The 24,212-nt window shown below is 37.4% G+C and overlaps 1 protein-coding gene across 3 annotated transcripts in view; it reads right to left on the bottom strand.

Annotated features, from left to right (window-relative positions):
* LOC124169759 (cAMP-dependent protein kinase type I regulatory subunit) overlaps positions 1–24,212 on the bottom strand; it is a 300,877-nt gene that overhangs the window by 4,410 nt on the left and 272,255 nt on the right. For all 3 annotated transcript variants that reach the window (XM_046548467.1, XM_046548468.1, XM_046548470.1), the window contains exons 3-6: positions 5,123–5,323; positions 4,340–4,559; positions 2,168–2,389; positions 1,430–1,517 (exon numbers count right to left, since the gene is read on the bottom strand). In XM_046548467.1, coding sequence (XP_046404423.1) covers positions 1,430–1,517; positions 2,168–2,389; positions 4,340–4,559; positions 5,123–5,323 — 731 coding nt within the window. The remainder of the gene's footprint in view (positions 1–1,429; positions 1,518–2,167; positions 2,390–4,339; positions 4,560–5,122; positions 5,324–24,212) is intronic.

Here is a 24,212-nt window from a genome sequence, read left to right as displayed (position 1 = left end):
TGTAGCAAATCATTTTGATGGTTTCCTTAAGCTCATTTACAGAAAAACAGCAACAAAACTCTTCTTGATCCAAACAGTAGAAGAATGCTGAGCTCATAGCTTGTTCTAGTTTAAATTAACCATACCTCTTTTTTTTAAGTAAAAAACCTATACAGTGAAACCTCGATATAACGACACCCCACGGTGCACTAATAAACACTCGCTATAGCGAATTGTCGCTTTACCGGAGGTGGAGCAAATAATAGCCAATATACCTGTTGCGAACAGATATACAGGAACAGGGGTGGTGCGGTGACAGATAAACATCTATCTGATAAACGTAATCATAAATCCAGACGAAAGGCGATGGTTTTTTGCATCACTAAATTTCCTTACTCAAATAACGACTAACTATACAAACAATTTATAAGCGCCGCACTCAATAAAAATCATGCAAAGCATTGTTTCGTCAATCATTATATTTATCGAACGACAGTTTACCACGTAAATTTGAGACTGAGCACTCCATTAACTCCATTTCTAACAGATCGCTAGCAATTACAGAGGTTAAGGAGTCTTGATGAAAGTCTTCCGGCGGTGAAACCCTCGCTATGGCGAGAGCCAACACCGAAAGGGTCTCGTAAAAACGAATTTTTTAACACGCTTATTATAAGGTCAATTGACGGTGCATCGGCTATCTCTCGTAATAGCGGGGGTGTCTCTATAGTCCGTACTCGTTTTAACGAGGTTCCACTGTAGTTGGCTGCAACAAGAGCAGATTACAAATTTGAAAATAAAGTAGTGACTCTAAATATTATCATTACTTTTCATAAATCTTCATGACAACGTCGTACTAGCTGAATGAATGACCATCTATTTGCAAGTGTTTATTAACATGAGATGAATAAGTTGCTAGAAAAGGAATTCAATGCAGAGTTATTTCCTTGGCATTGTTCTGTGGAGTGCTAAATACTAAGTACATTGAAAACCTTTTTATGACTTTCATATGACCTAAGAAAATAGATGTTCACCCATTATATTTATCATAGTGCATTACTTGTGAAACAAAATAGTTGCAGATTTGAATTGAATAGTAAAATACACATGTATGGCACAAGGCAATGTAACAACCTACATGTTAAGCCCAATAATTTGTCTATGGCATCCAATGGTCCAAGGTCTATGTGTGTGAAATTATACAATAACCTACCAGAACACATTAAAAAAGAAATGAGGACACCTGTTTTTAAAAAAATGGTCCATGAATATCTGGTTGATAAATGTTTTTATAGCGTTAAAGAATACTTGGTGCCAAATTTGTAATACATACTTTCTTTTTGTAATTCATGTAAGATTTCTTGCATATTGACTTATCCTATGCATATACCAGTAGCCACTATGTAATGTGTCTCTTGGATGAATAAATCTTATCTTATCATTATCAACTCACCTGGCTCTGTCCAACTTAACACATTTCAAGGGTCCCTTTGCAACAACAGTAGCCGCCCGCGGCCTGTCCAAGAGCAAAGCAATCTCTCCTGCAATGACAATGATACAATAAAAAATTAATACACCTTTAAATTTTCATACAATTGATTATCTAAAACCAATTTAATCATGAGTACATTCAAAATGAAAGACCTAATGACTCGCTACAAAAATGGTGTGCTTACATTATTGGCACAATGTTCTCATCAGATTTATTTATGAAAACTTAAAGGACATCAACAATGACAAAATTATAATCAAAACTTTATCCACCATTGAAGTATAAAAGAGTGGTAAAAAAATATTGAAATAATGATCATAAAATGAATTCGGAATAAATAAATACTTTTTTATTTTTAAGAACCGCACCATCAGGACAGGAAGCAAGTACTGTGCGAAAGATCCACAGAGAAAAAATCATTCGCCTTGACCGGGATTCGAACCCGGATCCCCCAATTTCCGGTCGAGTGCTTTAGTCAGTTAAGCTACCGAGGCGTCATTCTTCCCTGTGGATATTTTTCGGACACGGATTTTTCGGATATCTTTCGCACGATTGTGCATTGCGGGTGACTCCCGTAAAAGTTATCACCGCGGCTAGTCCCGGTATACTTTGAACTAGCAAGTACTGTATTTAAAAAATAAATCAAGTGCCTTTTTTAAGGCAATCATGTAATAAATAAAGAATTTTTTAATGACTCACCAAAATAATCAGACGGACCCAGCCGTCCAACTTCAACTGCCTCTCCATCTTCAGCATCAGGTGAGGACCCTCCACGCTGCTGAAGAACTAGTGCTGTTCCTTCAACAATTATGAAGAAGTCATCACCGGGTTGACCTTGGCGAACAATACGTTCCTTGTCCTCAAATGAGACAGGCTCCAGGGCATCAGCTACAGTCAACCTTTCCCACTTGTCCAAGCTCTCTGTAAATGATAAACAATAAAACTCATAAGAATACAATAAAGAGGTCCATATGGCCAGTACTGAACAAAAAGATACTGGGAACCTGATTGAAGGAGGTTCACTACCTGAGTGAAAAGCATCACTTAGGGCTGAATTAACTATCCAGTAACAGTTAGGGAGCAGAGACTACACCATACTCAAGGTCCAAATTAAAAATATGTGCATACATAAAACAGAGATGATGCCTTTAATTAGTTATTGGAAAGCTCCACACGCGGTCTGGTCCTAGCAGTAAACCTACGAATTACCGCAATTTTTTTTCATACGTGAAAAGGCATACAAAGGCTAATTGACAGGGCCTAGTAGGCTACATCTGGCCTGTGGGTTGTGGTTTGGAGAAAAAATCACAATATCCAATTTTGTAGGTTAATGTTGGTAATGTTGAATTTAAAATATTCGTCACTGACAGGATGGCACTATGCAGTTATTATGAGGAATTATTCATTTTAGAGTTCATGGCGTAGAAAAATTAACTTTAAAAAAGAGTTTTTATTTTTATTTTCAAACTCATTCATGAAGTTTTTGACCCCGAAAACTAAAATCTCATTCAATATCGGCTAATTTGCTCCTCTATCTTTTCATGAAAATAGTGCATAGTCACTATTGTATGTATGGATGACTACAAATTAAGTATCAAATGGAATAGTGAACCATATTTGATCAGCATTTCCACAGCCTCGCAGCGAAATTCATCCCCTGCTTGTTGATTACTGATCAAACCATTTTTGACTAAAAACTGTACAACACCACTTCCTAACCCACCCACCCTATCACCGGATATAGGAAATTGTGACTTCTTTTTGTTCACCTGGATTAAAAGGGTGATGAAAGGGAAATTTTTTGTGCAAAAGATCCACAGAGAAAAAATCATTCGCCTTGACCGGGATTCGAACCCGGATCCCCCGATTTCCGGTCGAGTGCTTCAGCCAGTTAAGCTACCGAGGTGTCATTCTTCCCTGTGGATATTTTCGGACACTACCGGACAAGGTGTTGCTGGACTGCTGAGCATATGATGCCACAAGCAGTCCAAATCGTGTGCACAGCGCCACAGCCAGAGAGCAGGCCCGGACATAGAACACAAGGGGTGTTCGCTCTAGACTAGTTTAAAGTATACCGGGACTAGCCGCGGTGATAACTTTTACAGGAGTCACCCGCAATGCACAATCGTGCGAAAGATCCACAGAGAAAAAATCATTCGCCTTGACCGGGATTCGAACCCGGATCCCCCGATTTCCGTTCGAGTGCTTTAGCCACTTAAACTACCGAGGCGTCATTCTTCCCTGTGGATGTCAGCAGTCCATACCACCTTGTCCGGAATAGTCCACAAATTTCCACAGGGAAGAATGACGCCTCGGTAGTTTAACTGGCTAAAGCACTCGACCGGAAATCGGGGGATCCCGGTTCGAATCCCGGTCAAGGCGAATGATTTTTTCTCTGTGGATCTTTCGCACGATTGTGCATTGAGGGTGACTCCTGTAAAAGTTATCACCGCGGCTAGTCCCGGTATACTTTAAACTAGGAAATTTTTTTGATCACATTCTGGAGGTGAAAATAGAATCGAAGGCAGTGATGCAAGGCATTGTATGAGCACCAAATGTGTTTCGCACAGTGGAAAAAACATTTGAACCAATGCATTAGCATTCATGGAGAGTACTTCAGAGGTGACTAATGTTTGTAACACAAAAAAATAAAATCTGAATCTTTTATAAAATTTGTCCAGTTATTTTTGGGTCCCCCCTTATAGTTTATTTTGTTATACACGTTAAGCCAAAAATCATGCTAAAATAAACATTAGCAGAAAATTTAATAAAGATGAAAACTTTCATTAATTAAAACAACATGAGGCAATAGGTAAATGTGTGCATTATATTGCTAAGAATAAAAGATTAACAAATACACATGGACCTTACCCAAAATTGAAACACGTGAAAGGAACTCTTCATACATCTTGCGCTTGCGTATTGTCGATCCCATAAGAATTCGTCTATATGAGTCACGGTCAATGCCCCAAAGTTTAACATCTGTTTTTGCCCTGACTGTAGCAGCCCGGAGGGTGCCGTAGATGAGGGCCAATTCACCAAAGCTCCCTCCCTCTCCAATTGTAGTGACCTGCTCGCCATTTACGAATACCTTGAAGCAGAGAAGAAAAAACAAGGAATTGATGCACAACAATTTTTAATGTTTCCTTCACCGCTACTTAATCATTTCAGTGATTTTTACCGGAGATCATACCCTGCTTTACCAATATGTTCGATAGCAAGTATTAGTCACATGACTACATAAAGCATTATCAGTTGATAAAAAACATCATCATCACAAGTGGAAAAATAATTTATGCAAGGAAACTATGTCACTTGGAGTTTGCTAACTGGTAATTAAGACACCAGTACCTTGAATACCTCAATACTTCAAAAAAAGTAAACATGACCATTTAAATTTCGAAAGAGGGTGATAGCTAGCATTTTCTAGCATTAATTAGGATGAAACTGCCCATCGATCTTATAATGAAATCTCAAATATGGTTATCTATTAAGATAACAGCTATGTAACCGGAGTAATACATTGGATGCTACAATTCAACAACCATTACCAATCAAGCTCCTGGCAAAATTTGTGAAAGATCATTCTTAAATTTATGACGAAAATTCATGCATTCCCAAAAAGACTGGTGAACATATGTGAAGCTAAATTACCTCAACTTCCCCTTGGTCAATAACGTAGAAATTGTCTCCTTCGTCCCCCTGACGAATAATGGTCTCTCCTCGCAAGAAATTCACCGGGAACATTGCATCAAAGATGTCCGATCGCTCATTTTCATCCAAATGCGAAAACAGCACATTTTTGGTGATCGCTTTGGAGAGGGCAGCCATTGTCTTGTAGTCTTTTGGAATAACCTGAAAGGATGAAAAAATGGCACTTAATTATACTTTTCAAAAATTTCTGTACATATTAAGGTTTAAAGTAAAAGTTTTTCCATAATAAATGTCATGTATTGAGATTAAAGAGCAAAATAGGAGTACACAGACAAAAAGCTCACGGCCTGTATTTTAGAGTCAACATTTTCCCCAGCCATCCGAGTCCATCAAAATGCTAATTTTGTGTTACTAATATTATTTAGCTTCTATTACAGCACTGATAACAAAAAAAAACTTTGTTAACAAGCCTTAAATTTACTTTTATTATATCCTCATCTAATATCAATTTTACTTCATAGTGGCATATGCAATCTGATATCACACAACTACCAACATATGTGAAACAAATGAATTGTAAATTTCCAAGCTCGAATAAGTAGGTAGCATCTTAGTGACCACAAATACCAAGAAAATCTACGTATATGTTCTACTGGCAAATGCTGCAACACAATATTTTTCAAAATGCTATTTCTACCAAATGACTAAAAGTAAAGAGGAGGAAAAAATCTCAGATATATTAAAAAATTCGACCAAACCAAAGTTTACATTCACAGGGCAAAATACACTTATTTATTTCCTGCATTAATAGTTGGGAAAATTTATTGGAATAGTTAACTTTTTCACATACTTCAATCATTATTGAAATATGTGAAAAATTATCTTTTGCACACGCAAATAAAGATTCCCCAACAATTTACAAAATCAGATTTCTTAAAGTCACTCCATTACGATGAGACATGATTTTACATTGTGACTTAAACATATATGAATAATCTCAACAGCATTTTTTCTAAATGTCTTTCGCAATAATCAATTGACTGTTGATTCAAACCATTGCTTTAAAATAAAAACAATTTCTGGCAAAAGATGACGTTGTACCATTTTCTACTTGAATGATACCAACATCGTATTCCTTCCCTGAAATTTGTTCATTTTACAGAAAATTCCTGAAAAGGTCACCCCATGACAGCTTATATTTAAATACACATGAATAGTAACGTTTATGATGGAGTATTACTGCATGACTAATTAAAATATTTCGATGATGGCAGTTAATTTATTTTTTCATTATTTACTTCTTTTCAAGGGTGTGGCGGGTCACGTGTTCTCTCAGCTCCCCTTACGTACGCCTCTGTCCAAGAGTTTCTCATTGGGGAATTGTGACATGACCCGAGTCCTCCGTCATCCAATTCGTGAAGGGTTCATTTGACGCTCCCAGCCGGGTTTGGCGTCGGATGAAACACGAGTACGCGGGGGCAGTAAATCGCGGACGGAGGGGGCAGGAATTCGGGAATGACGGATGAAAGGCTGAGGAGAGAGATGTGAGGAAGGAATGAAATTTTCATCGGGCGGATACGACTCCACTCCCCAACCGACTCGATATTTCCATCGAGAACGGACTAATCCCAACATCCCGCCTGCCCACGCACGCCTCGCAACGCAAGGACGCTAGTGCTGCCCCACGGATTAGGTGTGGGGGTAGCCAGAACCACAGAGTTCAGCCTTGGCGGGAAGCATCGTGATTTGCTGAGCACCTTCGCTAGTAGTATCCAAAAAATAGAACCGAGGACGGCTAAAAGCGGGAATAATAATTTAATTTAACCATAGAGTTAATATTACCATAAGGGAACAGTAGCAGTGAAACCGGTCCCCACGTATTAAATCGCGCTTCGACTTAATAACTAGTGGCGCAAGGATCGGTGGGTGTCAACGCATTTTGCTTTGAATTCCCTTCAGAACCCCAAGAAAAAAAAGTATTGCCGACGAGACTCCACCTTAGAACCTTCGGATAGGAGTCGATCACCGCAGCCACTGGACCACAGTAACAAGTCCATTGTTGTTGTTTTGACAGGAATACATATCACTCGTTACAATATAATACATATACAAATGTTTAACTACGTTTTTTAACTACACTATTGGTAATGTAATTGAACAATTAAAAATAAACGAATAAAATTGTTTAGCAATAAACGATTACATTCGGCGAGTAGCGTATCTCTTGCGGGCTAATACGTAAGTTGACATGTATCCTAGCGACTGGAGCGTTGCAATTTATTGCGACCGGTGGGAATCAATGGAACTGTGGGAGTGGAGAATCCTGTAAACAGTATTTATGAATTCAACCGATTCAGGCGTAATACAGTACAAGTTCGACAAAAGAAATAAAATGTAGTTGCACTTGTAGCAAATGATGGCTCTGTGAGCTGGAAATGCGTCGTACACAATAATTAATTGAGTAAAAGTACCACTAACATATACAAGTAGCTAAAAAGTCTCCCAAAATAAATACAAAATAAGGAAATAAATGGAAAGAAAAATATATGAAAATGAAACAGGGGTGCTCCTATCCCCCTCAACAATCTACCAAACGAATCAACCCCCATAGACATAACCTCAGCACTTCATCAGACTTTAAATGCGTATTCCTCTAGGAGTCCTACCTTTAGTGGCAACCACTCCTTGTTATTATTAAAAGAATTTTACTAATTCCACCCTTTTAAACCCCAAAATACATTGTTTTTGGTGCACATTCATCGATACAATCTTGACTTTCCACCTGCGGCGGAGTACGTCAATCGACGTGTCCAGTCACTTTCTTCGTACTTGGTGCAATGCAAATTGCAAGAGAAAAAATGATTAAAAATCCCATATCATTGCGCTTTCACAGCGTATAATACCGCAGCAATCATTGCAAGTAAAAATGGAGCTATTTCATGATAATGACAGAAAATTATCCATCTGACTCCCATTTGGGTAATACGAGAAAGAGCTACCCGTTACCCACGAAAGATCCAGACATGGAGAGGATTTCTGGAAGAATTTTAAAAATCATCATGAAGGTAATTTAATTATCTTCCCTAACGCTTAGCTGTAATTTCAACACCACCGCTTAAATCTAGAACCTTAACGTAAAATGAAATTCAAATTTTTTAATGGCGACCAATAAAAAAATTACTCTCGCAAAGTAAATGTTAAGAAAAATTAATTTCGATTCTAAGGGAAAAACTACAAAAATATCTATAATAGTGCAGGTAATATAAAAATGGGGATATAGATAAAAGAATATAATATAAATTAATGAGATAGAAAAATATAAAAAAAATAAAATATGAAGGATTTCATCATTGGCCAATAAAATACGTAATTAACACTGAAGACACTTATATCTACAGTGTTGAAATTTTCAGACACTATTTCCACGTTTTTGATTGAAAATGTCTCTATTTGGCGTCATTTATCGCATGCTTGAGTAAAATGAGGCCATGTATTGCGGGTCACCTACCCCTACAACACTGCTTTCGGGGACACATTAAATGTCATTTTCTCGATAATTAAAAACAATATAGCTGAAATACTTCGTCTGACGTATCAATTTAAGCGTAAATTATAGCCCATTGCAAAAAATGAATGCTCGCTCAAACTAAATTTAAATTATTTACATTTTTCGTCAAAAATTTCGAAATATTAAGTCAAAATGGCTAACAGAAGATATTAACCGATTTTGAAAAAAAAATTAAATTTGTAATACCCATCCGGGTAAGCAACTTTTGCCGGGTATTACGATTCGCTCCCAAAAAAAGCGGCAAAACGAGGCACTCTAACCTACTTGTAACATGTATTCATTAATGTGTACACGTAAAAATGTATATTTCGCAAATGCTGACCATAACTAATTTCTAAAGTGCTGAAAATCATTGAATATACATCAGATTGTACCATCAACCCTAATTAGATATGGGTCCAAAGAGTTCAAAGAATCGGTGAAGATATTCCACAGATATTTCTCAAAAACACTGGGACAAGAAGAACACTTTAGGAGAGTACATCCTCTTGAGAGTGTCCGGTTCCACCACGCCCAAGCGTCTAATACACATCGCCGGGAATATACCACGGAGCCCTTTCGAAACTTTCCGTTTTTGATGAGTAACTTCTCTTTCCTCGCCCCAGGCCGAATGGAAATGAGTTTCCTGTATTCCGAAGACGTGAATGGACCTCAGAAATAAAGGGTTTTCGTTCACAGTGTCCGATAACCAAGGAAAACGCCGGCGGATATTAAAAAGCCCAAAGACTCTCTCTGTCCCTCCAGTCAATGATCCGGTCTGAGTCTCTTGCAGCTTTACTCCTACGCAAAATCATCCAGACGAGATGGATTTAACCTCACGGATAACAGATATTCCTCCTAAACGAGGGTTAAAAAAACCGCCATTATAGAGCACAGTACGTAAGAGATGGAAGTTCTGTCAAAATGTGTTATGCTGCGCGCCATAGTATATAAAAGATAGTTGTTTAGTAAGCGCCCTAATTAAAATGTATGATGTGACGCAAGTGGCAGAAATACAGAGTATATCAGAGATCGGCTATATTTGAGCAGAATTTGAGTTTACATTAAAAGAACGTTCACAGGCTGTCAAATATTTATATATAATTATAATTTCTTTCTAAAGGAAATGCAAAATACAGACCCGCAGTTGTAACATTTTAACCCTTTCTATTCTCCTACGGTATATGAAAAAACTACGAGCACAGCATAAGGAGGGTTCCTGTAAAACTGAACGACTTTTATATCTGGTACAATGTATCTATCTCCCACACAACGCATTTTAACGCAAAAACTTTTACCGCGCGTTAAAGTATCCAAGAAAAGTAAAAATAAAAAGATATTTCCAGAAAACATCGATGCAGCGATTATACTAAAGAGCTAATTATTTCATCAAGAAATAATTAAATGTCATTTGAAAAAGGTAAAAAAAAGATTATACACGTAGACAAGTTCCAACTACTCTTCCAACCACCGACAACGAGAAAAATAGCGATATGGATGACGTAGGGCATAAACCTAGGACCTAGACAATAAGACAAATTAGCTTATGCTTTCGCGTACATGTTAACATGTCCCAACGGGTACTTCTAATACAAAAAAATTACAATTCACATCCCAGTGTTATGAAGGGATGAAGGGAAAATAATGCTTTACACGAGAACAATCTTCCATCTCGTGAGCCTACTAATGCAAAAACACAGTTGCATGCCAAAACAGTTTTCGGTACACACTCATTAGTAACTGTCACCGAATATATTTTCCAGAAAGTTCAATATCTGAAAACTACTTTTTCCAATCATCATTCAGGGTCAGTCAGTCCTTAACCCAAAAAATATACGCTCCTTTGTCCGAGGCATTTCATTGGCTCCGAGCCAAAGTAACTGATAGGCCCTTGATCTATAGCTAGAGATGATTCACCATCACGGATGAGATTACGTAATCGAAAATAGAAAAGACAGATTAGATTCAAGGCAAAATATCAGAGGAGATCACACAGAGAAACATCCCGAAATTTCTTTAAATACGTGAATTGGATCGCCAAAAAGGGGAGTGATAAGAGAAAATTTATCAGAAAATTCACCGAATAGCGATATGGTTGATGAAGAGAATAAATATACAACTTAACTAAGACCAGAGTAAAAATTAGACTGTGCCTTCAAGTAATGAGAGGGACTCGTTAAAAATGTATGGCGTCTCACTTTACATTTACAAGTGGGTAGGTACTAACAATAAACTATAAAAACAACATTTTCATCCGATAGTAATTAGGGGAAAATAATGATCACAAGGGAAAAAGCTTCCATTTTGTTGGCAAGTCTATAAATAATTCAAAACTTGGGTTGCATACCAAAATAATTTTCCCTACGTAGAATATTATATTTAACAGCTCGAGCGAATTCACGGCCTCTATGATAATGAGGAATAACACGCCACAAAGAAAACGAATACCCCAGTAATTAGCGATAAATGTAAATCAGTTCCTTCGGCACTCGAACCGTAGGTAACAAAATACATGCAAGTGTTAATGTATCGTGTAACCAGGCCTTTAATGCTGGCTTTTTTTTCAACGCCAGCCAGCAGTAGTGAAGTCCACTTCGATAAATTACGTTTCACCATTATTTACTTAAGGTACTTGGCTAGTAGGGGTCGATTTATTGGTTTCCTCCTTACTCTCGATTCATTAGTGCCTTGGTGGTATGCAATACCTCTAGGCGAAATGTGTCTGATGTCTAATATGCGCAGTCAAGTGGATTTTAGATATTTATCCATTTTTTAAACTAAGTTCGTTACTTTGGTGAAATAAACACTTTCATTTGAGAACCACTTTAAATTGCCGCTTCTTCAATCATTACTTCAATGAAACTTATACCTTGATCCTCGAAAGGCCGTCTTTGATTAATTATTAATAATATTCAATTATTTATTATTATTAATTGAAGTACACACTTTATCTTGTTATACAGTAAAATTAGAATGCATTGTTATTTGGTTAATGGATACCTACACGGTGACAAGAGTTTATAACTATAATGCATTTTTATACGCTAAATGTGTGGATATTTACGATGATGAATCACATATCTAGTAAATATATTACAAAATTATTTTTGTACCAATAATTAACTTCAATTCGATTAAAAAAATAAATGGCATTAGATAATTAATAATACCACTAACTATCTCTGGTTTACAAAAATACCCCAGTGTTTTTTACAGGATGTTTTCCTCTTGTCTAAAATTTATGCTAAGGTGGGTGGACGCCTTAATGCACCCCCTTAATCCGCCACCGCGGTCGAGTGATGCGTCCTCTTAAAATTTCATCCTCTCAGTTCGAGCTCTTTAAGCGTGCTGCTGGAGACGCACTTGGAGCATTAAGGACAGCGTTCACGAAAGCCAATCCAGGGGCATCTGGGAGGAAACGCATCGATTTACGCGACAGGGCTCTGGGACGCGTCGGCAGTGTGTCACGCAATCCCAATCCACCCTTTTTTTTCACCCACGTCATCGGGTTGCGAACCACGCCCTTCGGTCTCACGCACCCTGCTCTAATTACTGTCCGTCCCCTACACTAACCACTAATCACAGTCGGAAATCATGCACTGATACTATAGATAAAGCTTCTACTTTGCTACTCGGAAGGACGCCTTTAATTAATTATTAATATTATTAAATCATTAATTAATTATTCATTATCATCATCATCATCATCATAAGGTAACAATCCTGGGATTGGTTTAATGCAGCTCTCAATACACTACCCTTTTCACAGTGACGTATATTTTTTTCTTTCATGTCCTTTAAAACCTGTCCTATGTACTCATTCGGGGCCTTCCCTTACTCTTCTTCCCTTCCTTATGTCTTTGTACGATTGTTTTCATCAGGCCATCGTGCCTTTCAATTTGGCCAATTACGTATTCCCGCCTTCTCCTTAATGTTTTTAGAAGACTTAATTCATTATTAATAATATTCTATTAATAATAATATTAAATTATTAATGATTCGCCAAATTATATATGATTCGTCGAGAGAAATGACCGAACAACGACAGACGCGATACTCCCGTTCGGCCTTTTCTCGTGACGTATTACTCGCTAAAAATTTATGCTATCATCTTGAAAATGTTTAGGGGAAATAAATAGTAGACCATTCACAAAGTTGCCTGTGGCCATTATTACTTGTCTAAAATAAAAACCTAACATCATGGAACTTTCACAAAACATAGATAGAGCGTCTTAGACGCGAGCAATAAGGGGCCATAATACCTGCGACAGTTTAGCTCTAGGATATCTATAGGACTCGGACAAGGTAAAAGTCTCTGCAAGTCAGCTAATATCTTACTACAATTGTTAATATTAGCTATCTCCATGAATTTCTAGGCCTGCAATAACACATGCATGAATTACTCACTACTTACGATAAATTTCCGTTTCATATATTGCTAACTAGTAATTTTATTTGCATGGTAGCATGTTCGTGTCCTTAGCACTCTCCTAGTTTCTGGTCTGAAAGCGTATCGTTGTCCTGTGCGCTTGGCCCGTGTCCGGCAAGCGAGCACGTTTCTGATTAAGTCTAGGATTAGTGTTGCATACGTGGTGTGGAATCACCCCGTGCCACACACCCTGACGGTGGCTCGCACGGTTACTCGTAGATGTAGAGTGGACCTTTTCAACTTTTTTTGCACCCCAAATTCGAAAATATCACCTCAGTATTTTATCCCACGCAAAAATTTTTTTTATATCACAGATTCAGGAAAATTTTGACAAAGGTCAACCTTATATGCTAAATAATTTCAAGATGATACCTCGTTTTAAACGAGTAATGCGAAAACAAAAATACCGGTCGAGTGGGAGTAACGCGTCCCGTTGAAATTTGAGCGCGGCACCTCACCGCTTCCTTTCTCACCCCTCAACTTTCACCCCGTGCGCCGCCGTCATTAGTCTAACGAGCGGCTGCGAGGCGACGCACGCCACTTAGCAGATTGCTCGAGATGACACTGCGAAGGAGCCCTCACTCCAAGCGAGACTTAAACCAACGGGGGCACTGGGCCTGAGAATGAATTTAGAATCTATTTGAAATAAAAAAACACAATTTTCCACGGTTATAAACTATTACTTCCAAGCTAGGTTTCGATGTTACTATATACATCATCTTCAAGGTACAAAATAGTTCTATTCCCTATTTTATATGTTAAAATATTTCCTGGAGTTTAGGTCAAACGTTAAATGAAACGTCAACGTCAAATGACGTTGACCTTAACTCCAGGAAATATTTTAACATGTATTAAATGAGGTCAAGATAAGAAGAAGAAAAAAATAATAATTCCCTATTTTGTAATTTACTCTTTTGTACTGAAGATGATGTAGCAACATCGAAACTTAGGTCGAGAGTAAACGTTTATAATCGTGGAAAATTGCAAGTGTTTCTTTCAGGATGGTAATATTCCACTCCATCAAGCTTAATTCTTCTGAATTTAGAATCCTCAGCAAAGATGCTATAGCGTCAGCCGAAAGCTCAATATCGACACACAGCAGATTGCAGTGTGTCGATATTGCATTTTTTATTAAAGTATTCTACCGATCAACCCATTTCCGCCCATAAAACTTTCTACTTGAGATATTGAACATATGTAAACATCCTGCTTAAATAATCGTCACAAGTAATCCTGCTAAATATTTTAGTGGACTATTTCCTCAAACAGACCCGCTGTCATATGACTACACTGGATGGTAAAAGGCTGATAATCGTGTGTGATTCATTTTCTATCATTGGAAAAGATAAAAAGGATAAATTCTTCAAGGCAAACATGATTTTGGATGAAAGAATGTTACAATCACCTTTTCGATGCCATTATCTAAATCATCCCATCATGAGCACTACAAGGTCATAACAATGTTAAGCATAATATTTTAAAAAACGTCCGCATTTATGCAAAGGCAAGATCTTATTTTCAGATAGTTGCGTCCATATTGAAATTCCTTTTTGCACCCTTATCATTCTGCATGTGGGCTTACTTTTCAGCAGCTTCGAAAATAAACTAATAAATGGCTTAGGTGAACACAAACTTCAATATCATATTTGTGACAATATGAAAATTCTGCTGCTTCATCAAGAGACTCTTGTGCTGAGCACGTAAGATGTGTAATACGGCTACGGTGGGAGGAAATGGGTTAAGGAAGGCTCGGATTTCCAGTTGGGCCATTATAAAATTTCTGCCGAAGTTTACGTCGTTATTCTTCGACAACCTCGTGTTTGCAGATGACGCAGTGGCTAGTAATACCAAAATCAGAAAATATAAATGAACCCGAAATATTTCTCTACGATATTTATTTACATTGAACTAATCACTGAAAGTAAAAACTTTAATTGCGCCATGGAAGCGCCGCTATGCGTCTTTCCTATCGCTACAATTTAATACTCGAGCGACCCGCATTCTGGTTTATGACGCGCACGCCGTATTTGATGCCGCTATGAAGGAAAAATAGGTTCGCAAGGTATACGAGAAAATACGGTATGGGCAGCACGTTACTTGGGACAAATCTCCAAGAACAGATCCCACCTACATGCGATAAATGTAAGTAAGTACAGGTACTATAAGTTTTGTAAACACTAGAGGGCATACATTTACACAGTACAATCAATCATTTAATAACAGGATTTGCACACGACTTGTGATTGCTTTATCTATAGTTTTTGCGGCGGGGTTAAGTCCCTGCCTGTCAAACCAAAGGTCGCTGGTTCGAGTTCCGCCTCGATAGGTTGCTCCTATACAGCATATAGATAATTATGATAGTCCTACATTGCTGTTTGTTAGATTCCCTCCCAGTACAGACCTTCAATAGTGTTTTCGGGAAGATATAAAAGTATTCTGCCAATTAACGTAGGTTTCCAAGGAGTACTTAAGAAGCATTCTGGAAGCCCTCCCTTCTTTCATGTACTTCCCTCTTAAATTCACAATAAGGCCTAATCCGAGGTTCTTCAACCCAAGGAACCCGGGCCACATGCCTATAGCTAAAGAGGCCAAAAGAAAAGCCTAAAGAGGATAAAGAAAATATTATATAAGACTACAAAAATAAAACCAAATATCGACAAAGTCTTCATAAGTAAACAATGTCAAAAATCGCATTTATTGATTAAATTTTTAAACAATAAATATTACTGCACCTTGAAATTATATGTTTTTTTATGTGGTGTTACAGTGAAGTGGAACATTGTGGCCCTCCGGACGATGTGAAAGCCATCTTTGCTCTTGCATTATAAAAGGTTGAAGACCCCTGACCTAATACCTTTCATTATATCTAGAAATCTATTTATCTATGTATCTCTCCAATTCTATTCCTCTCCATTCTTTTCCTCGCCAGCGGTGAAGATAAATAACAATAAATACTTTAAGGTAATGAATATTTTAATAATTTTAGGCATTCTTTATTTTTTCCGGACGTCAGTCGATGAAATATAGTGAGATGATTATATTTTGCAACTTTCACGAAAGCGACACATACTCTTGCACTTTAATGCACTTAACTTCGGTGGCATCGAGGGACAGTCCCTCGCATGAATTTCAAATTGCCAGTGGAGGGGCTAGCGACACCCGTTGGCTCAAGGAGGAAACCGGAGACCCCCGCGGGCTTTTATTTTTTAACGATGAGGAAATAAGGAGAACGTGAGACGCTCCTTCAGGGTCGAGGGTACAGAGAGGGTCCCGAAAATATGCGTCAGCGTAATGAGGGTGTATTACAGACTGGAACGCTCTTGCATCACCATCACCGACCTTGGTAATGACTCGACACGGCATTGAAGGGGTCGCTTAAGGTGGCAGTAGGGAACATTGCGATGTTGGCCAAATACTTTTCGCTTCTGTTATCAAAAACAGTTTCGTTATTACAGAGGAACTAAGGTGACCCGACCGAAAATTTCCCACTTTCACGATATCAGGGAATACGAATGTTAAGGAAACTGTGCAACTTGGTTTTAAATAGCGAAGAAAGTGTATCATACAGTACTTTCTTTATACTTATTTTCTCGCAAAAATATACAAAGCATACAAATAAAATACAGGCAAGAGAGTTTGGCACCAGCAGTAACAATCATGAGGTCTGTTACTGAATAATGGCACGAAATTTACAAAACTTCTTTACAGACAATATTAGAAGTAAAAATGTTGTCGTCTGTAACTTTTTAGTTACGGGTGTCTTTAGCACAAACATAAATATCACGGAAAACGAGTTTTTAAACCTTTTTTTGAAGTTTAAAATTAAAAGAAATGTGTGAAGTCGATACACCTCGAGCGATGGAAAAATCGAATCTTTTAAGTCAAATTAATGGGTAAACAGTGACATTTGAGATTGAAATTGTACTTTTAGTCAGAAGCAGGTGATTCAACGTTTAAAATGATACCTCATTTATCAATACAGGTTGATTATTAACGGAGCATATACGGAATGACAGGAAAAGACCTTTCTGTAATAATATAAATGATTATATCTAGGTTAATAACTTATATAATGAATGAAGGCGGTACTTCGCATAAATTAAGAATATTAAACATGGTTAATGAAACAAATTCGTACTTTCCACTCATTTTTTCATGATTTATATGGTGTAACGAACATTATAACTGCTTTTGTCCAAATGACATGTGTATTCTAAAAGTAATCAACATTTTTTCCTCTTCTTACATAAGTATTAACATAAGAACAGTTATAAAATCGTAGATTTTTAGAGAAATGTCCAAAATATATAACATCGAAAGCCAATATTTGTGGACCTTGATTGATGGTGAATAATTTGAAGAACAAATTAAACGAAAATTACAAGTATTTAACTCGTTTCTCTAACCTCCGCGACTGCCTAATAGATTCGTCATTTACGCATAGCCAAGAATTAATTTGCCCCATAAAATAACAACAGACGAGACTCCACAAATTCGACAGGGTTAACACGAAGCAATTTTCAGCCCATACGTACCAACACTAGCACAGACCCCGCTTTGACATGACTTCATTGGCGGCTTGGAGTACTCCCGGGGGAAAAAGGGAGCAATATTTGTTCCGGAGAATGAAAAAAATCCCCCACACGATCGAATTTAATCAAACGGTGAGCCAGGGCGAGAGAGCAGGAGAGGCGGGTGAGAATTTAATCAAAATAAGCCCGAATCCTTCACCCGAATGATGCGTAATTCCTTCCCAACGCTACGCAGACACGCCTACTTTCTTTCCCATATGTTTCCCGGCCGTCGGATGTCATCCTTCCAGCTGCTCGCGGGATGAAAACATGCCGTTACCCCAGCGCAGACGGGAGAGTCAAAGGGAGAAACGGAGCGACAAAAGCAACTCCATCTCGCGGAGGAAATGAGAAAAACAATGCCGTACTCGAGCGCCTTCAGAGAACGCTCTCTTCTATCTCGACCGTTCGTATTCCGTCCTTTTCGGTGACCCATACACCTTTAACAATTTGCGTGCTATGGGCGTAATATTACGCCACGTGAAAGACTTCGACTTCGATTTTTGCTACGGGCGTATCCGTTTTTTTTTAAATTGTAGTTAGACATTTTTTTTAACAAATTGGTAGACCTATAAATCTATCCTCTAAATAAACAAATAAAAAAACAAATGGAAAATTCAATTTTATGATAAAATTTAGCTTAATAAAAAGTTAAAATTTAAATAAATAAATAATAAAATCCTTTAAATGATACCAAACACCTATTCCTCGCATCAAAGGCTGGTTGATATGAAATAACACTAAAGTATTGAAAATGGCCAGCACTGGGGCAGAGATTTATAGCAAAATATATCTCTGCCCCAGTTACGGTAAAACCATCACGGTAATTTTTCAAACATACACTATTTTCTTGAAATATTCGGAGAGTATAGAGTACAAACACGTTTATTACGTTAGGCCGACCGGCCTTTCAGACTCGATGGTAGATGCTCAATTATAATTAATACAGTGAAAATAGATATGCTTCAATTAAATATAAATACAATAATGTAGTCCTCAAAACAATCACCAAGTCACATGAAGAATAAAAATAAATAACGGTAATTTTAATGGTAGACTACGTTTAAAAAATTCAGTAGAATCAAAAATGTAATTTTTATCCATATGCAAATTATCCATGCTGTTTACATGCAACAATTTCGTGATATCTCCATTCCAGTGGTCGAAACTGCTTGATGGTATGGTAAAACTAGGGAAAAAATTGTGTTTACCCAATTTTTCCCCTACTTCAAGGCTAAAATGAAGAATTTCCCGCACTGACAGGACAAATTCATCATTATCCCAGAATAAACTGAGATATCTAAAAGCACTATTGCCGAGCTTGACGTACGAAATCGGAAATCATGATGGTCAACAGCGAAGCTTTTCGCTGAGGTAGTGAGGCGCTGAACTACAGACACAAAAGAACGTTTCTCCTCAACTTCAAGAAAAAGAAACGTCAAGATCAAGCCAAGTACTAAAACAAAGGCGGATTATAAGGAGGTAGCAAAAGTGGGCAGAGGACTTTTGAAGAACTCACAGTAAGTTGAAGAGGTGACAGAATACAAAAAACTTCAGAGTGAGGCAGGGAATGGAGAAAAATATGAAGTTTGGACGAAATGTTGTGAAGCACATGTCAATAAGATTTGAAGCTGGAGAAAGGTGTTATTCTGGTCAAAGAAGAGGTCGCACCAACTCAAGTACGCCAACAGCGAATGAGTGAGACGCAAGAACACAAAAATATTTTTTAATCTCATTAGAATGAACAATCCGAAAGAAGCTACCAACATAAAGGAGAAAAAACAAGAACATAAAAAACGCGTGACAATGTGTACCATGTACAAGTCATGAAAAGGACGTTGTGATGATATAAGGAATGAGGTATTTATAAACAAATGCAACCAAAAGAAACAACACAGAAAAATGGCAGATTTTCTCAGAAAATTATCGCTCAAAGGGGATTTACAGCACTTAAAGTTGCAGTGAATTACCAGAGACTCTTCAACGTTTTCAACGCCAAAATTAAGAAAAGTTAAGTCAAGTTAAGTTTGTTGCGAAAAAGCATAATACATAGGCTGTCAAATTAAATATTATAAAGAAAAAGTCGGCCTCGGTGACGGCGGGTTGAAGTCCTTTTCAGCCACACTAGAGGTCGCGAGCTCGAATCCCGCTGTGGTAGGTTGCCCTTGAGGATGTTCATGTGCGTTTGATTGTTAAGTTAAAAACCACGATGTAAAAGGCCAATGGTGCTGTCGTCAGAGTTAGAGAAATACATAAAATGAAAAACAATAAAAGATCGTGAAAAAGTAAAAAACCGAGCCATTGTCTTTAAAATTAAAATGCTTGATATTTGAAGAGCTAATGTGTACAAGAACATGTGTATGACATACCAAATTCTTGCTATAATGTTCATTGCGGAAAAACCCACAACAGTAAATAAAAAACACGAATAGTTCAAAAAAATTCTAAGAGGAGTTACGGCACTTTACGTTGCAGTAAATTACCAGAGGCTCCTCCATATTTTCAAAACCTAAGTTAAAGAAAGTTAAGTCAGGTTATGTTGCTGCCAAAAGGCATACTCTATAGACTGCCGAATTAAATATTATAAAGAAAAAATTACGCGAACAAATAGCGTGAAAATTTTGAAGAAATGACCTGTTGTTTTAATGTTAAAACGATTAATATTTGAAGAGCTAAGGGACATAGATACACGTGTGGGAATAATCTAATGCTAACTATATTATATAATACTAAATAAAACTAAATATTCATTGCGGAAAAACCGACGACAGTAAAAAAAAATACACAAAAAGTGGAATGAGATTTATTTCGGAAACGGAAATAGCATCCTTCATACCGGATCTTCCAGTACCTCTTCCCCCCTTTTTTTCGGCCACGGGATTTTTGAGTGAATGCAAAGAAGCCTCGGAAAAAGAATACACAGCACCTTTCTCTGCTCGACGTCCAGCTTCCAAAATCCCAAGAGGACCATACTTTCTCCCCAAAGTCGTTCGAGAGAGCTTTGGGTAAAGCTTTGCCAAGAGATCCAAGGGAATCCTATAGCCTTCTTTATGCGGACATCGGGCATGAGACACGATTCCCTAAATAGCTGTCTTGCTCTTTGTTCGCTCGTCCCGATTTCAAGCACGGCAGCAAGTAGCTTCAAGCTACTTCTTCTTTCCCTGATTAAGGATTTCTGTGCCTCTATAGAGAATTTGCACACTTATTTAAAACAACAGAAATAAAATTTCAGGCATAAAAACGCCATATATTACAATTTGTACCCCTAAATATTTAGTACTCATTGAGCAATAACAGTTTACTATCCATATTCCATATCTTGCGTAGAAACGAACACTCGGCATCTTCCTGATTAAGTGACCTACTAAGCAAATAAAGTTTTTAGTGTTTTTAGTAGAGCAGTAAACACAATGTTTTTTTCTATCGTGCTAAACTACATCTTTGTTCGCTTGTACAGATTTTAAGCATAAAAATAAGTAGATCCGGCGACTAAATATCGTACCATCCTCTTTCCTTGAATGCTGATCACGAAATAGTATTTACACACTTTTAAACAACGACAAAATATTTGAGGCAAAAAAACTCCATATTCAAATTCTTACCTAGTTTCAAATATAAATAATACGAAATATTTGATCCAATTTACACTTTAATATCTGTAGGTCAAATATTGCGCTGAAACGAACTGTCGCCATCTTTCTGATTAAGTGACGTTAGTAAATGTGAAAGTTTGTAGAGCCCTGCGCTGTAAACATAGTGTTTGGCTATCGCGTAAAACTACATTGTGAAAATGTATCCAGCCTGCAATACCAAATATAGACGAGTACGACGGGCTCAAAGAATAATTTTTTAGTGGCATTAAGCAAAAATACAAGAAAAAAAACTGTTAGCCATAAGGCTAGAAAGTTAAAAAGATCTTTATTTTCGAGTATTATCATACGATTTTCACAAATCATTAAATTAAATTTTTTTCAATCTCTTGACCTCAATTTTTAACGTTGATTAGAGTCTAGGAGTGTAGGTCTTTCATAATTAAATGCAAAATGCTTGGCCAACGATTCAGCACATTTTTATACCTTCATCAAGACTTTTTTTGCGATGAATTTGATTTGATATTACATTTTTAATAAATATAATATCAAATAAATACTTTTTTAACAATTCTTATTCATTGCAAAAAAATCCCTGATGAAGGCATAAAAATAAACAAAAAACGTTGGCCTAAATTAATTGTTTTACATTCTAAAAAAAACCTAATTTCCAAGACACTGATCAACGGTCAGTAAGAAAATAGTTTTAATGGGATGGGAAGCGTGATAGAAATTTCACAGTCGTTATAAAATTAATTATGCAATAAGTTAAATAACCTTCCGCAATATTTAATTTCTCCGGGGAGGAGGGGGGAAAATTCGAGGGGCACAAACGAATCTTTAACATATCCCCTAGATACTTTCCAAGACACTAATGAACTAATTGTTAAGAAAAAGTTTAAATGGAAAGGGAAGCGAAATTTAATTTCACCGTCGTTTAAAAATTAATTATATACTATTTTCAACTGATTCAGACGTTACATAGTGGATGTTCGACATATTGAAATGAAAGGTAGTAGTTTTTCCTGTACGCCTGTTTATTGTGACAAAGTGCTACTACCGATTGATAAGATGTTTGATTCTTTCCCCCCGGCGAACAATAACTGTAAAAATTTCCCATGTTTTGCACCGGGTCAGGTCCTCCATACCTTCTTCCAACTTTTCCATAAGCAAATTGTACATAAAACACGAGAAATCTATACTGCTAAGTGCCATTACCTTTTATTTCAATATGTATATAATAAGTTAAATAACCTTCAGAAATAATAATTGCTGGTGTCCTAACACCCCCTGCCACACGCCTCTTTAGGTGGCTTGCGGGGTACTATATAGATGTATATGTCCTTTCTCACACAACGCAACGTGCCCCTCGACGAGAAATATCCCACAGCTTTTCTTCTCCGGCGTCTCGGACGCATAATCTCCGGAATATCTTCCCGGAGTCGCTCGAGAGGGCTTTAAGCAAGGGTTTCGCCAAGCAAGTCCTATCGCCACTGTTATTCGGACAATGGACGCTCACCACTCCAGTCTTCACGGCCCTGTGAACCGCTCGCCTCAAACCCACCCCTGAATAAACCTATCCCTCCACGCATATCTCCCAACTCACCCCCCTTCCCATCAGACAGCTCAGGTGGCGCAAGAAATTGGAAAGGAGTTCATGCTACGTATACGTGATCCCTAACAAATACACATATCATACGAGTATTCACGATACTACTGAGTAATTTCACTAGTGACACTATTGCATGCCAAAAAAACTTGGAACCATAATAGCAGTACGAAAATCTCTTTTCTCATTCATTTGTTAATACTATCATTGGCTCGTGAAGTCTCCTCTTTAATAAAAACGGTACATCGTAAACGAGTACAGGAAACATACATAACATACAGGAACACTATGCTATGGAACAGGAAACTAAGAAAAAGAAACATCATTGCTATCGCATTGGAATTTAAGAAAGTACTGAGTAATTTAACTACTAACACACGTGGATGCCAAAATTATAAGGAAAGCAACCTAGCAGTACGAATATCTCTCTTCTCATTGATTTGTTAATACTATCATTGGATCGTGAAGTGTCATTTTTAATAAAAATGGTAAAACGTAAAATAGTCATTAAGGAACACGTCTTAGGAAACTTTGAATATCGGAAAATTAGTCCAAGTATTTACCCTCTAAAAAAGGTGGATGTGAGCAGAACAGGAGCAATTGTATTTTAAACTCTCGAATAAAGTTCAGATCGTGTAACTAAATGCATATTACAACAATAAGGGTCTAAAACTCGGGGGAGGGAAGGGAACAAGTCCCATCTTCCCCCTCACTCATTTAAATACCTATAACCCATTTCCAAACCCCTTTCAAGATTTAAATGCATAAGTAATGTCAAAAAAATTACACCTGAAAATGACACCACAAGTCGAAACCGTGGTCGTAAAAAACACTTACTTCGAGGCTAAGAAAGGGTTTTCGATTTATACATAATCGAAAAAAATCCACCATATCTCGTGGGAAATTAATTTCCCTATTAAGTATTTCATTTTTATAGACATACCTATTTTATTCTGTCAACGCTAAAAGCGAATTCAGCACGAAAGGAAAGAGTAACATAAACACTGAACTGTAACCGAGAGGAAATATTAGGTACCAAATGACTTCAAATCGTAATATTCAAACAGAGATATAGGACGGAACATCCATTCATCATTCACGTAATCCAGCTCTGGATGGTTGGCTCCACTGGGACTCCTCCGCTTGGCTATTCTCTCAGCGAAAAGCTTAGTGTCAACGCACCATCCGCCTATTTTAGGACTGTTTACCATTTTCTATTCTTTATCCATTCTCTTTCAACATTCTTCCTACATAAGTCGTAAGCAATCTCTTCCAAAGGCATTCCTAATCGACTTCCAAATTCCGTTTATACAAATATTGCACTATCCGCTTCCCTTCAAAAAT

Source organism: Ischnura elegans, chromosome 12 (genome assembly GCF_921293095.1).
Source record: "Ischnura elegans chromosome 12, ioIscEleg1.1, whole genome shotgun sequence".
Lineage (NCBI taxonomy): Eukaryota > Metazoa > Arthropoda > Insecta > Odonata > Coenagrionidae > Ischnura > Ischnura elegans.
The sequence above is the reverse complement of the archived record's forward strand: the minus strand, read 5'-3'. Positions and strand labels throughout refer to the sequence as shown.